This window comes from Mytilus californianus, unplaced genomic scaffold (genome assembly GCF_021869535.1).
Source record: "Mytilus californianus isolate M0D057914Y unplaced genomic scaffold, xbMytCali1.0.p SCAF_4, whole genome shotgun sequence".
Lineage (NCBI taxonomy): Eukaryota > Metazoa > Mollusca > Bivalvia > Mytilida > Mytilidae > Mytilus > Mytilus californianus.
Window position 1 is genome coordinate 92,374,424 of NW_026262690.1, and position 16,761 is coordinate 92,391,184.

Genomic DNA, 16,761 nt, shown 5'->3' on the forward strand with positions numbered 1-16,761 from the left:
CCAAAATAACAAAGAAAACTGAACCTGGGAATCATGGATTGAAAAATAACCAAGAGATAATAAACTTTTTATTTTAAGATATTACAAACCAGGTATGATTGATGATACAATACAAAGAGAATTTATATAACCACAGATATACAAAACACTTTGTCCAAACCACAAAGATACAAAACACTATATCCAAACTAAAAAGATACATAACACCAAACCACAAAGATACAAAACACTTTGCCCAAACCACAAATATACAAAATGATATGCCCAAACCACAAAGATACAAAACACTTTGCCCAAACCACAAAGATACAAAACACTGTGCACAAACCACAAAGATACAAAGCACTTTGCCCAAACCACAAAGATACAAAACACTATGTCCAGACCACAAAGATACAAAACACTTTGCCCAAACCACAAAGATACAAAACACTTTGCCCAAACCACAAAGATACAAAACATTTTGCCCAAACAACAAAGATACAAAACACTTTGCCCAAACCACAAATATACAAAATGATATGCCCAAACCACAAAGATACAAAACACTTTGCCCAAACCACAAAGATACAAAGCACTTTGCCCAAACCACAAAGATACAAAACACTTTGTCAAGACCACAGAGATACAAAACACTTTGCCCAAACCACAAAGATACAAAACACTTTGCCCAAACCACAAAGATACAAAACTTTATGTCCAAACCTCAAAGTTACAATACAATTGTCCAAACCACAAAGATACAAAACACTTTGCCCAAACCAGAAAGATACAAAACACTATGTCCAAACCACAAAGATACAAAACACTATGTCCAAACCACAGAGATACAAAATACTATGTCCAAATCACAAAGATACAAAACACTATGTCCAAACCATACATATACAAAGTACTTTGTTGAAAACCACAGAGATACAAGACATTTTGTCCCAAACTTAAGTTACAAAACTCTTCTTCCAAAACTGAAGAGATACAATACACTTTGTCCAAAATACAAAACACTCATTCAGCAATCAAAGAAACATTGCCTCCATACAGAGATAACAAGGCATTTCATTCATACATCCATGAAAAATGCCTCCTCCATACAGAGATATAAAGTACTACACCCATATAGAGAAACAAAGTGCTACAACGATACATATATACAAAGCACTTCATCCCTACAGAGATATGATACACTACATCTATACAGATATACAAAACACTCAACCCATAACAGAGATACAAAGCACTACATCCATACAGAGATATAAAGCCCTACATCCATACAGAGATATAATGCACTACACCTATACAGAGATATAATGCACTACATCCATACAGAGATATAAAGTACTACACCTATACAGAGTAACAAATAACTTACATCCAAACAGCGATGCAAAGCACTACACCCATACAGAGAAACAATGCACTTCATCTAAACCAAGATACAAAACACCATCCATACAGAGATACAAATTCCTACATCCAAACAGAGATACATAGTACTACATCCATACAGAGATATAATGCACAACATTCATACAGAGATACAAAGCCCTACACGGATACAGAGATATAATGCACTACATTCATACAAAGATACAAGCCCTACATCCATACAGAGATACATAGTACTACATCCATACAGAGATACAAAGTACTACATCCATACAGAGATACCAAACACTTCATCTTACAAAGATACAAAACACCATCCATACAGAGATACAAATTCCTACATCCATACAGAGATACATAGTACTACATCCATACAGAGATATAATGCACAACATTCATACAGAGATACAAAGCCCTACACGGATATAGAGATGTAATGCACTACATTCATTCAGAGATACAAAGCACTACATCTTAAAGAGATACATAGTACTACATTCATACAGAGATACAAAGCCCTATTAGTACATCCATACAGAGATACAAAGTCCTACATCCAGACAGAGATACATAGTACTACATTCATACAGAGATACAAAGTACTGCATCCATACAGAGATACAAAGTACTACATTCATACAGAGATACAAAGTACTACATCCATACAGAGATACAAGCCCTACATCCATACAGAGATACATAGTACTACATCCATACAGAGATACAAAGTACTACATCCATACAGAGATACCAAACACTTCATCTTACAAAGATACAAAACACCATCCATACAGAGATACAAATTCCTACATCCATACAGAGATACATAGTACTACATCCATACAGAGATATAATGCACAACATTCATACAGAGATACAAAGCCCTACACGGATATAGAGATGTAATGCACTACATTCATTCAGAGATACAAAGCACTACATCTTAAAGAGATACATAGTACTACATTCATACAGAGATACAAAGCCCTATTAGTACATCCATACAGAGATACAAAGTCCTACATCCAGACAGAGATACATAGTACTACATTCATACAGAGATACAAAGTACTGCATCCATACAGAGATACAAAGTACTACATTCATACAGAGATACAAAGTACTACATCCATACAGAGATACAAGCCCTACATCCATACAGAGATACATAGTACTACATCCATACAGAGATACAAAGTACTACATCCATACAGAGATACAAAGTACTACATCCATACAGAGATACAAAGTACTACATCCATACAGAGATACCAAACACTTCATCTTACAAAGATACAAAGCCTTACATCTATACAAAGATACAAAGCCTCACATTTATACAAAGATACAAAGCACTACACCCATACAGAGATACAAAGCAGTACATCTATACAGAGATACAAAGCACTACATCCATACAGAGATACAAAGCACTACATCCATACACAGATACAAAGCACTACATCAATACAGAGATACAAATCACTACACCCAAATAGAGACACAAAGCACAACATCTATACAGAGATACAAAGCACTACATCCATAGAGAAATACAAAGTACTACACCCATACAGAAATACAAAGTCCTACATCCATACAGAGATACAAGCCCTACATCCATACAGATATACAAAGTACTACATCCATACTGAGATACAAAGTACTACATCCATACAGAGATACAAAGTACTACATCCATACTGAGATACAAAGTACTACATCTATGCAGAGATACAAAGCACTACATCTAACATATGGATACAAAAGCACTACATCTAACATATGGATACAAAAGCACTACATCCCCACATGGATATCTGTAAATGCCAGAATGCATAACATTTGTCACCAATTTGAAAGGTAGCCAGGAGTGAGTTCTAGTCTGTTGGATTGTAATACCCTATTGTTTTAGATATTCACCAGGTATTGAAGGACCTATACACCCATTTTAAAACTGAGAATTATACCTAATTTCCAATTAATTCAACTGCACTGTTAGTTTTGAAAAGATTTGAATAATTTTGGGAAGACTTTTACATGTTAAGTGTTTAATTAAAAAATAAGAGTGTTTTGTTGTATAAGTAAAGAAAGGCCTTTCTATGCAGTATATATAAATCCATTGTTTCGTTCATATAAGACAAGCAGCATGTTTAACATAATGGAGCCTGACTGAGTTTTTTGTTGAATAATGTAGACCTTTTATGGAAAACATAAACTGAAGGCATTATTGGAATAAAAAGGCACCAACATGCGAAGAAGAGTTGCCTACATAATACTTCCAGCGTTAGGAATGAAGGGGCTCAGCTATTATTCATCTGTATGTATAAATAAAACACATGTAAAAGAGAGTGGAAATTAAAATGTTTAATCTGACAGAAAAAATAATTTAAGACAGAATGTTATTACCTAAATTCCTATGTTTTAGGTATAGGTTATGTTGGTTAGTGTTTACACTGAGAACTGAATTATAGATCTTTAAGGCAGAATTCCATTTGTGAATAGTGATTATCTTAAACAGGCATCAGTTTATAATCATGGACTCGGTTAAGATACATTAGTTTAAAAAACATGAATTTCTATTTAAACACTGGATTATAAAATATAGAATTGAGAAATCTAAAAATTACTTAAAAGTTTTGCTTAGTAGGTTTCTTTTCCAATGCATGACCAGTTTTTTTTTCTTTGCCTTTTTATCAATTTCAGAGATTTCAATTTGGACATCATTTATCACACTATACACATAAATAAGACTTTAAATCAATTTGTTCTGTGTAGATAACTATTTATATATCACAAACAGTCGGACCTTATAAAGACATAACAATTACAGTCAGACCACTAAGTTAGACAACATAAAGACATAACACTTATAGTCAGAACACTTAGTGAGACGACATAAAGACACTTATAGTTAGACCCCAAAGTCAGACAACATAAAGACATAACATTAATATTCAGACCACTTAGTCTAATGCCATAAAGATATACCTTATAGTCAATCCACTTAGTCAAACGATAACACTTATTAATAGACCACTAAGTCAGATGACATAAAGACATAACATAGTCAGAACACATTAACACATTGAGACCACGTTCAGTCTGACCACATAAAGTTATAACACTTACAGTCAGACCACTTACAATCAGACCACATAAAGATTTACCACTTATAGTGAGACCACATACAGTCCGACCACATAAAGTTATAACATTTACAATAAAGACCACATAAAGATATAACACTTAAAGTGAAACCACTTACAGTCAGACCACATAAAGATAAAACACTTACAGTGAGACCACTTACAGTCCGACCACATAAAGTTATAATACTTACAATGAGACCACTTAAAGATATAACACTTAAAGTGAGACCACTTACAGTCAGACCACATAAAGATATAACACCTATAGTGAGACCACTTACAGTCAGACCACATAAAGATATAACACTTATAGTGAGACCACTTACAGTCAGACCACATAAAGATATAACACTTATAGTGAGACCACATAAAGAAATAACACTTACAATGAGACCACTTACAGCCAGACCACAAAAAGATATAACAATTACAGTGAGAACCACATGGACATAACATTTACATCAGAACCTCATTAAAGTGCAAAACTAACAGCAGAAACACATAAATGATCATAAATGAAAAGCCTGTACAGCCAGGAAAATGTACATGCAAAATCCTAACGACCAGAACCACATACATATTGTTTGAATTTGATTATGAATATGATATTTTGAATTTGAGTTTTCATCAAATATAATGTTGAAATTGATAATATTGGTAAAATTGACATAAAGGTATAACTTGAAACAAAGCCAGAGGTCAGTTCCAGTTCATTGGATTTTAATTGCTTATATTGTGTATTTATAATTATCAACCAGGTGTTGAAAAATTTATACACTCATGAAAAAACTGATAATTAGTCTAATTAATTAACAATTAAAATATCCACAGACTGTTGAGTTTAAAAAGATTTGAAAAAAATTTTGAAGATGTTTACATGCTTACATTTAGCAATAATATTTTGATGTGGAATGTTTTAAAATATTAGTGCATAATTCTGTGGATATTTAAAAACAAAAGGGAAACATGGGCATCAATATGTGGAACTAAAGTGATGTCAGTTTCTATAAAACATTGGCATGTTAAATAAAGACATGTATCATAATGGAGCCTGACTGATTGAATGAATAATTTATTGAAGACTAGGCCTTTTGGGAAAAATTTAAACTAAGAACAATATGGGCATATAAAAGTGCTATCATGTGAAGAAGAATTGCTTAATAATCCTACCAACATTTAGGAATGAAGTGCCTCTGTTGTGCATCTGTAGGTATGCCATAAGATAAACAGAAGTTTGAAAATTCATGTAATTTAATCTTGAAAATAAAACAGAAATTAAGAAAGTACTGATATACTATTACCTTGACCATCAGGTCCATAATTTAGACAACGGTCTTTTTTGTTTGGATCAAAAAAACTTTATTGAGGCAGTATTCTTTTTGTGAACATGTAACATCTTTTAGAATGACATCAGTCTAAAGTATTATGCTGGAGGTTATAATGCATTATTTGAAAACTCTTTAGAAAATAAAACTTTTTATCGAAAATTGAGAAATCCTATTTTTAATTAATTTTTTTAAACTGATTTTTTTGTCCAATGTGAAGTGAATTTTTTATTCATTCTTATTAATTTTGGTTTATTTTGAGAATTTTAGAGATTTCAATTTGGACATCATTTATCACACTATACACATAAATAAGACTTGAAATCAATTTATTCTGTGTAGATAACTATTTAAATTCAAAGTCATGATTTTGAATATTGTTGGTTTTCCTATCACTTTGATTTGATACCAAGTATTTTTATCATTAAATTGGATTAAAGCTTGTTTACTTGTACATTTTCACCAATATTCACTGATATTTACATTGTAGTAAAAGGGATTTATTTCATTTATTGAAATCTACAATAGCTTACAGAAATATAATTGATTGCATAATAAATCATTTTAAATCTGGTAAATTTTGTAAAGTCATTCTTTTAACAAATAATTTTCTTTTTATATTTTATTCTTAATACAGGCTTTTCCTTGTTAATTTTTTTATGAAATTTACCTTGAAAATCTTCAAATATTGGCATTATTTGTATGTTTTGCAATAATACAATATTAAAAAAGTGCTATATAAAAAAATAGTTAAGGAAGCTAAATTTGAGGGGTAAGCAGCAGATAATTCTCAAAAGTAAAAAAATATGTTCCAGGTTTAAACATTTTTGTGTCTAAATAGTAGGAAAATACTTTCTATTAAAACTTGTTCTGCACAAAATTCTGGGAACAAAAATTTACATAATTACAATGTAAGTCTAATGAAATACATTTATCTAAATATATCTACTTAAATGTAGTCTTGGTCTGTAAATGGATTATTGATTAATTTCTGTTCCTATGTATGATTTTAGCTTTTAATCGCAATCGCAATCGTAATCGGTCATTCAGATTTAAGAATGCATTAAGTTACATTACTTACATAGAGTTAAAATGGAGGTCAACTCTTATTAAGACATGAATAACAATAAGACCTATGCAATTAGCATTGACAGATTAATGTTTAGTCCCTTTATTTATCTTCAATTAAGTCAGCTATCCATGAGAAAATTATTGCTTAACTTTCTATAGTTCAATTGCAAACTTGAATGAACATCTATAATTTAGATTGTTGCATGTGAATTTGTTTGTATTGAGGGGGTGTTGAAAATTATATGATATAAAAGTTTGGAGAGTTAAGAACACTAGTCCAGTCATTCTAGCCAAAATATGACCAAACCTCAAACTAATTGCAACAGAATGTTCTTCTAGTTTTCCTAGCTGATTTTGGGTTACTGTTGAACATATGAAAAATCGAGAAAGTTTGGATGAAGGGAAATTGTTAATTTTGGGTGAAAACCTTGGATTTTGTTGAAAAATCGCTGAAAACTGGAAATTTGCCGTTATTAAAAAAGTAAAATAGCAACGTACATAATTTTTAATCAAGTCAATAGATCTTATTACAACAATGAATTTTTGAAAATATGATGAACTTCAAAGTACAGGAAGTTGAAAATTTTGGGTGAAAATGTTGGATTTTTAGCAAAAAATCGATAAAAACTGGGAATTTATGTTTTCCTAAAAAAACCAAATTCAAATAAGATTATGAGTCTTCAAATTTACTTTGTATATGTTAAATATTGAGGGAGATCAAATAATGATAAATTCGTCAAGTCAATAGATCTTATAACAACAATAAAAACCGATTGACCGGTATGATACTTTTTCTTGAAACCAAAATAATTACGTTATAGGATAACAAAAACATGTAGTAGTTTTTACCCAAACCCCTTAACTATGCTAATTACGTTTTTTTTGTGTATTCTACATAGATCTTTTGAAGTTAATTGTCACTTAATCGTCCATGTCAACTGTTTTGTTCGAATTTGTACAACCAGTTCCTTTACATTCGCCACATGCTACTGAACATTCAAGTCCGTTTTTTCTACAAGTACATCTTTTAGTGTCACAGTTTGTCTTACAATTGCATCGAAGAATGTTGAGTAATTTAGAGGGAGCTGCATCCATCGTACACTTAACTGGAACAAGGTTTCCATTAGCGACTTTCCAACCCCATTCACACGGATTTAAATTGTCCTTGTCCATCCACATTTCCATTTGAAGATAAGCCCTCTGGCTATGAAATGAAGCCGCATTTGATGTTGGCGGCAAAGTATGAATTTGAACGCACGTTTTGTTTGTCAATACTCTTGCAGCAAACTTTCTGTAGCGAAGAACGTTCAGTCCTTCATACGGAGCACCATTATATAGAGAGGAAATAATGTTTTCACCAGCAGAAATTACATCATCCTTTGTATTTGTATTGCATAATAACTGTGCCTGAGCCTTTACAAAGTCTTGTTCTCCGAATTTCTTTAGGGTCGCTGCTTTACTGACACCGAACATTCTTGAAGTTGTGTCACAACCACTGATAGCATGAATTAAAGGTAACAGTGTACATAGCTCCTCACCAAGAAGCGATTTGGTCTTCAAAATATCCCATATTTTAATATTTGTGTTGAGTTTTGACACATTGCCAGATTTGAATATCAGCGAATTTGATGTAACGTCCGCATGATAAAGAAGGAGTACCAGAAGATCAGTGTCCTCTCCTAGCAAAACAGTTGGTTTTGTTTTCGATGACTCGATTGCAGTAAGGGCTATCAATACATCAGCATCGGCATCTGAGTGTTTAGTTTCAATTCCCTTTTCTACCATCTTTGCACTCAAGAGATTAATGAAGTTTTGCTTGTTTTCGATGTTTGCTAGAAATATTTCTTTTTTAGATTTGAAAGGAGTTCTATCCGTGAATGAAACTTTTGTGCCTATGATTCCTTTGGTGCGTCGCTGGTGAGTGGCATCTTTAGTATCTGGACCCGAGGCATATCCATCAAATACAACTATAGCATTACTGTATTTCCGTTCTACGCTGTCAACGTACCTCTGGCAAATTTCACCGAAAGAAAGTCCGCTTTGCCAGTGTATACGATGGAGAAGAGAGCCGCCATCAATAATATACTGAGTTTTGTCGTTTTCGTTCATTTCAAATGCGCAACAATCGCCCTTTCCCCAAATAGCATCTGCAAGACTAGACTTTTGTGCTGTTCGCATGAGCCCATTTGGATCAAACATTGAACTGGGATGACTACATAGTTCATAGGTGAATATTTCAGACTGATCTTCATATATGCCATTTGATGCAGCAAGAAAGCGCTGAAAGAGAAGCTGTGAATCAACAGTAATGACATCATCATCAACTTTGATAGCCGATTTTGCACTTAAGATAATGGCCTGTTCTTTCCTTTTAAATGAAAATTCATCAATTTTCTGTCCGTCCATGGACTTTAGAATTTTAATCCCTAATTCCTTCGAATTATCAACATTGACAAATTTGTCCGCCGAGACCCCTGTTTCTATATTTCGCAAACTGGTTTCCTCTACAAAAGGATTTCTGCTGATAAGAAACGATAAAAATGTTTTCAAATCTTGACAGTCTCTCGATCTCCTTGAATCCCCACCTTCTTTATGTTGGTCACTTGTTCCATAATTGACTCCAGTAAACTCTTGCAAAGCATTGTTCATTTCCGCGCAGTCTGGCATAGATAAAATCCATTGGGCTCGCTGACCCTCTGACATACCTCTGCCCCGAGTCATACCGCCTGTCGTCTTTAAGCTTCTCATTAAAACCTGTTCTATGACCAAATCAGAAGAAAGACCTGCCCAGAATTTATCACTCCTTCTTATAACATGATAACCTGATTGTAGAAAAGCTAATACGTCAGGATGTGTTGTTTTCAAGTTCTGCATTTGTTGTAAGTATACTCGTGATGATTTGACATACAGATTGTGTCCCGAAGCTGCAAGATACGGAAGCATGTCTTTGACTGTTTGTAAATGTAGACCCCAGTTACCAGTCCTTTCAGCTTTGATGAATCTACGGAGTATATCTATCATATCCATATACTGGAACCATAGTTGTGAAGTACGAAAACTTTTGTGTGACACCCGAAAGTTATCTATCCTAGATTTTATGTGATCTAATAAAACATTTTCGCAAGCTTTTTCGACGGATATGTCCCCTTTCAGTAGTTCATCCAACATCGAATCTGCTTCATGCAACTCATCCGAAAGGTCCTCAGGGTTCATATCAGTAATGTCGGTATTTATGTAATTTGCCGGATTAATATCATTGGTTCCACTCTCATTTTCGATTTGATCTGGAAGTGGTATGCCGTATATGTGTGACAAGATTATTGACGTGAGAGCTGTGTCTATCAGGAAATGTGCCCTTACTGCTCGTGCAATAGCCTTTCCACTAGTCATATGAGTTACTGCATTTGGTGCATACACTGTTTCAAGTAGCTCAGTAATTCCAGATCCTTCCATCAAGTGACCAATGCCGCCTACAAAACTCATTTCTAAATGAAAGCCTCCAAGTCTCAAGATAACTGACTTTAAAGGACTATCCAATGGTTCATCTTTAATTATGTTCATTGCCTTCCAATAGAGGGGTTGATCAAATGTCAAAATAGGTGAACAATGTTGAGCCTTTGCTTGCTTGCTTATGAAGTTAAGTGTTGAATTTATACATGTGAGATCACTAGGATTCATGTCTATCATTGGCAAAAAAACAACAGATGATTTTCCTGGATAATCACCGTCCATCACTTTGTGCATAATGGCTGACCAACTAGGTTGGTTGCATGTCAAAGGCCAGCATACTTTTGACAGAAGGTCTAACTTCCACGTTGTATCGACCATATTTGGCTCATAATTCATGGTTGCGAACTCTGCCTGTAACGATTGTTTAGATTGCATCTTATAATAATCTATGTTAATCTTCGCTAAGTCAGAGACTTCCTTTAGTGTGGGAGACAGCCTAGGGACAGCTTTGTCAAGTCTAAATCCTGGAGTTACAGCTGCAATCATGCCCATACCATGAAATGTTCCATGACCATCTAAAGTGCGCAGGTTATGGTCTACGTTATCAGCTATATACTGAACGAAAGTGTCATTCCCAAACTGTGTGTCGGTTCTGTCATGAGCAGCAGCAGCAGCATTAAGTTCAAACCTTTGAACCTCTGTGTAAGAAGAAGCAAAACCAAGAGTGTTCAAAGTGTCCAACAAAAACCTTGATCCAAAGTGATGATGCATTTGTACACTGAGGGCAATTTGTAGCGGTGCAATAAGTGTTCTTGGTCGGGTTGCCTGAATTATAGCTTGACCAACAGATGCAACTTTAACAGTAGAGTCGTTTTGACTAAATAATGCACTTAGAAATGTTCGTAACGAATCTGGGACAAAGGCAGTGTTTTGCTGTGAGTTTATATCAACAGAAGACGGATATATAGATTTTGAATCTTTAAGGCTCATAATATCTGCTTTTATTAGCTTAGCTGCTGTTTCTATCATCGACAGCTTTTCATCTTCTGGACTCTTAGATGATGGTCTTCTGTAAAATTCGTTCAGTATAGATGATGCTGTTCTCCTAAATGTGACTATATTCGACTTTCCGTTTACTTCCGTGATGATGATATCGGATCCAAAATGAGTTTGCAGTCTCTTTTTCATGTGCACCACACTATACGCCTTCTCTCCGCAAATTTCTTCCATAGCCTGAACAAGATCGCTTACGGTTGCAGGTTCGTCTTGTGTTTCTTCTAATTGTCTAACTATTTGCAGGAAAGCTTTCTCTGGTAAATCTTCTTTTGGTCGTCCTGGTGTCGTTCGTTTGACCTCTTTGTTTGCTTGCTTCGAAACGGGGATTTGCTTACCAGTTCTAAAATTAACACTACATGTTTGGTGGTATATTGCATCTGCAGCGTGCAAATCGGATGGCGCAATGTTTAGCCTCCTCAAAACGTTTTCGGACCATTCATCATTTCTTTCTTTGCAGATGTTTCTAAGGGTCTTAGAAAAATCTGTTGTCCTGACAGGAAACACGTCGATTCCCCTTTTGCTCTCCGAAAATTTTGCATAATTTCCACAAAATAAACAGTTCTTCTGGAACTCGAAAACAGGAGTGGAAGAGCGTAAGTCACGACTTAGCTCGGTTGTCGATAAATTCTTGTCTCGCAAGTCCTTCTTGATTGAATTAGCGTTTATGTAATCACGTCGACATTTCTGATGAACTTTTTGTCCTGGAGTTGTGTCGATCGTATCATTTCTGGTTTGGCTGGTCCTATTAACTGTGTTACATCCTTTTTCTCTTAGTTGTGTTATTTCTTCACCATTGTTTAGAGACACCCGACAGAAAACACAAGCATCCATCATTACCTAAAAAAATGATAAAACTGTTAAGACGAGATTCAATTAATTTGGTTTTGCTTTCATATTATTTTATCAAAAGATTTGTTTTGGATACAATATTAAAAAAGATCTATGTTGACTTTTTTTATACTATAAAATAATTCATATGTAGTGTCTGTACTCATTTTGATTCAGGATTACAACAGTTATTTTTTTCATTTTGTTAATAGTTTCTATTTGTCGATATTCTGGTTTTATTTGTACTTTCCGCCGTAGTTCATTGTGTTTTTATTACTTTATCATGTTAACGCTTATACAGAAACATATGACATTAATACAAGTATTAAGTGGCGCCCCTCCTCCTTTTCGGGTAAAATACCTGCTTGATGTATGCACAGAAAAACAACAGTAAAAAAAATTGCCCAAAAATGTAATATGAAGTTTGATAGAGTGCCTTTCCCCTGCTTGGTGCATGGTAGCTCAGTTAAATTGTATAATGGTAGCTTTGTTAAACTGGACAATTCTAATGTCCCTCTATCATTTGATTAATAAATATTCATCTTATTTTGGTAAAACAATTTGTCTGTATCGATTTTTAAATTTTATTATCAGTACAACTTCCTTTTTCCATGAATTCAATTTTGTTGGATTGTAACCTTTTTGGCACTAACGGCGTTCCATACTTTTTTTTTTCGTCAGCAACTCCTGGCAGTAGACTATAATTTCTTTTTTACGGGGCGATTTATATATGAAATGTATATAATTTAGTCCAAATATAAAAAGCAGAGCTGTTTTACACGTGATTTGTGGTTTAGACACCTCGGCAAACCGAAATGAACTCATTTCTGCCCTGTACTACTTTTTGCCGTCTCCCGTGTATTTACGCCTTTCAAAAACACCAAAAATACCTTGCATGACAGCTTTTACTCTTAAGAGTGCTAAATACATATAAAACTTTTATATATAAGTCTTATATTTACTTACCAGAATGAAAAGGATGGACACTAGATGCGTCGTCTGCAGTTGACCATTACGAGTTGTCTCCCATATCGTCATTCTCAATCTACGGGCGCCATATCTTTCCATAATATTTGAAGTAAAATCTTGATTTTTTTTTCGCCAAAATTGACGACTTTCCCCTATTTCGATTTTTCTCGATTTTTAATATGTTTCTTATACGTTATATCTCTCACGAATTCCGCAAAAAACATTTCTGTTGCAATTAGTTTGAGGTATAACCATAGAATGACTGGACTACACGGTATATATTGTAGTTTGTTTGAACATAGAATATGATTCTTGGTATGAGAAAAAAAAAGGTGCGAGAAGATTGCCACAAATGTAAATTAAATTGATAATCATTAAGTCATAGCCTTAAAATAAAAAAAAAAAACATAGGATCATGTGTGAGATTGGTTTTTTTTTATTTAATTTTGATGGAGATGCAATCAGTAAATACAGCTATTGTAGAACCAATGAATGAAATAATTTTTTTTTTTTTTATCAGGATTCATAAAATGAAAGATATTTGTGCCAGTGATATTTTACAACAAATGCACTCAGCTCTTATAGTCCAAGATTATTCTGACATCTGACATCCTTTCTTAGGAGTAGACTGACATTCGTCATTTTCACACAGTTATTGTTGAATATTTTAAGACATGCACATGTCAAATTTTGAATTAACAATTATAGAAATAAAATTTTGAAATTATCCATTCAAACTAATCTTATATACAGATAAAAAAAAATGTAGTTGTCTGTATTTTTTTATATTCTAGTAACTCATTTTCTATGTTTATAAAACCACCTTCGAAATGAATACATGCTTTTAAAAAACTCTTCGATTCTTGTATTGTGCTTTACAGAGCCCTTTGACAGTTACAGTTGATATTGATCCCTATGAGCGTTATTTTGTGGTCTCATGTCAAACCTCATGATTAAGGCAAAATTATACTCTAAATGCAGAAATTATTGAGACTGGTTTTTATTGTTGCGAATAATTGATATTTGATTTACATTGGGTGAGTTTCGCAATAATAAGAACTCACACTTTGGTATCTGATTCATTCATCTGTATGCAGATTTTCCTGAAATCACAATAATAAATCTCGCATTTTTGTTTATTCTTAAAAAATTGCAATAATAAGTGAATGCAATAACTTCTGAATTTACAGTACTTGATCTTTTGCACACCAGTTTTGAATTTTAGTAGATTTAACTTGAAAGTGAATTATTGAGCAAAAGAATGAAGGACATCCATATGAAGTATATAAGAAATCCAAAACCTTTCTAGTAAAAGAGAGGCAAAAGATACCAAACAGATATCAAAACTCATGAGTCTAAAACGAATTGGCAACGTCATGGCAAAATAATGGAAAAAGACCAAAACACAAACAATTGCAAGATTCAATTTGCTTCTAACACGAATACTTTCATTTATAAATAAATATTTGATTTTCCTTTGATGCCAGTGATTCCCTTGACTTTCAACTTAATGGTGATAGAGTAATAAACAGTAAAATATTTTATCTTACAGTCACTAGCTGATACCGTCACAGGTCACAGAGATAATGTTGATGGACTACAGAGGAAGGGAACCAGGCTGGTGTCACGTGTCAGCACCAGGGACAGGGCACTTGTTGAAGGAAGGATTGGGTGAGTACAAAATGATATAAAAATAAGGACATGTGGTATGATTGCCAATGAGACAACTGTACACCAGAGTTCAAATGATGTGGATGTAAGGCTTGTAAGCAACGGCTACATGCTTGTCACTGGCCAATGAAATGCGAAAAGGCAAAGTCAGCTAGATCTGTAGGAAAAAAAATTGTTGAACCAGTAGAACTTTGTTACGAACTAGATAAGCATTCATGTATTTATTATATGCGACTGTCATACAAGTGAGAGGTTTAGATTGCTATTAAACCAGGTTTAATCCACCATGTTCTACATACAGAAATGCCTGAACCAAGTCAGGAATATGACAGTTGTTTTCCATTCGTTTGATATGTTTGATCTTTTCATTTTGCCATTTGATAAGGGCTTTCCGTTTTGAATTTTCCTTGGAGTTCGGTATTTATGTTGTTTTACTTTTTTTATACATCTTTAGCTTTCAAAGTATTGGGTTTGAGCATTCATGTTGAAAGTAAATCCAGAAAAGCACTTCAGATGTACCAAATTAAAAATTGTTATTTTCAAATTTAAAGAGAACACATTTTCAAAATATAGAGTGTTATATATATATATATATATAATTCGTCTAAATAACAGCGCAACAATGTTAGGTCTGTAAATTTGCAGAAGCAAATTTTTTGTTCTTCCCTGGCCGGGATTCCAACTCATTCTACTGAGATATTGTGGCACTATGCCCGACGCTAGACCACTTGACCACCTAGGCTCGTCAAAATCAAGCTTTCGGTGGCCGGGTGTTACCTTTCCTCGTCAGTTTTTATCTAGCGTCGTAACACAGTACATGATATATAAGGCATGAAGATGGAATATTACAGATCAGCTGAATTATCTATCGTAGATCTTACAAATTAATGTAGGATGCATATATATATATATATATATATATATATATAAGAAAATTCTCTTGTAAACATATAAACATTTGTATGTGATATCTAGTACATACATATATGTAATAATTCATTTCTTTAGTGACTCTGAGAAGAAATTTGGAGATCTTGTGGATCAGGTGGAAAAGACGAAGAGACAATATGACATTATTGATAATAACTTAGATGACATTCGAGATGAGGTTGACCAGTACCTAGCATGGCTAAAGGAAAAGGAAGACCTCCTGACTAGAGAGACACCTAGAGGCTACAGTGTCAAAGAGGCTGAGGCTAAACTGGCCAAAAATAATGTAAGCGTATTTGTTGGTTGTGTTTTGTGTGAGAAGAAAGACAATCAATTTCAACTACCTATGTAGTTCTTATGATAATTAGGATGAGACAAGAAACTGAAAAAAAAAAAACATTTTTGTATATTCAGAAATTATTGTGTGCATTTAATATTGTGAATTTTGAAGAATTGTCAAAAAATACTAGACTAGTTATTGCGATTTCAGGAAAATCTGCATACAGTTATATGTATCAGATATCAGATTGTGAATTCTTATTATTGCCATACTCATTCAGTTGCATTATTCGCATTGATAAAAAACGCAATAATGTCTGAATTTACGGTATAAGTTATAACAAGATGATTTTTTTAAGGGCAGGCTAATTTGAACAAGGTCAAGAAGGATTAAACTTCTTTTTCATAAGAAATGTTTTTCAAGAAAGAATAATAACAAACATGACAGAGTTTATTCAAGTTTAAAGAGAGGCAAAATTCAGATTATTTTCTGTAAATTGACATTTAAATGTTTTATGACGAGATGCTTATCAGTTATCAAGTATTACAAAAAAAAATGATTACTCAAAAGAATATGTAAACATAGGTCTAATATGCTTACTTTTTTGCATTAATGATATCATATGATCAGTATAAATATT

The 16,761-nt window shown here is 33.5% G+C and overlaps 1 protein-coding gene across 12 annotated transcripts in view; it reads left to right on the forward strand.

Annotated features, from left to right (window-relative positions):
* Window positions 1–16,761, forward strand: part of LOC127738901 (nesprin-1-like) — a 244,990-nt gene that overhangs the window by 154,181 nt on the left and 74,048 nt on the right. For all 12 annotated transcript variants that reach the window (XM_052250385.1, XM_052250384.1, XM_052250389.1 and 9 more), the window contains 2 exons: window positions 14,793–14,911; window positions 15,920–16,127. In XM_052250385.1, coding sequence (XP_052106345.1) covers window positions 14,793–14,911; window positions 15,920–16,127 — 327 coding nt within the window. The remainder of the gene's footprint in view (window positions 1–14,792; window positions 14,912–15,919; window positions 16,128–16,761) is intronic.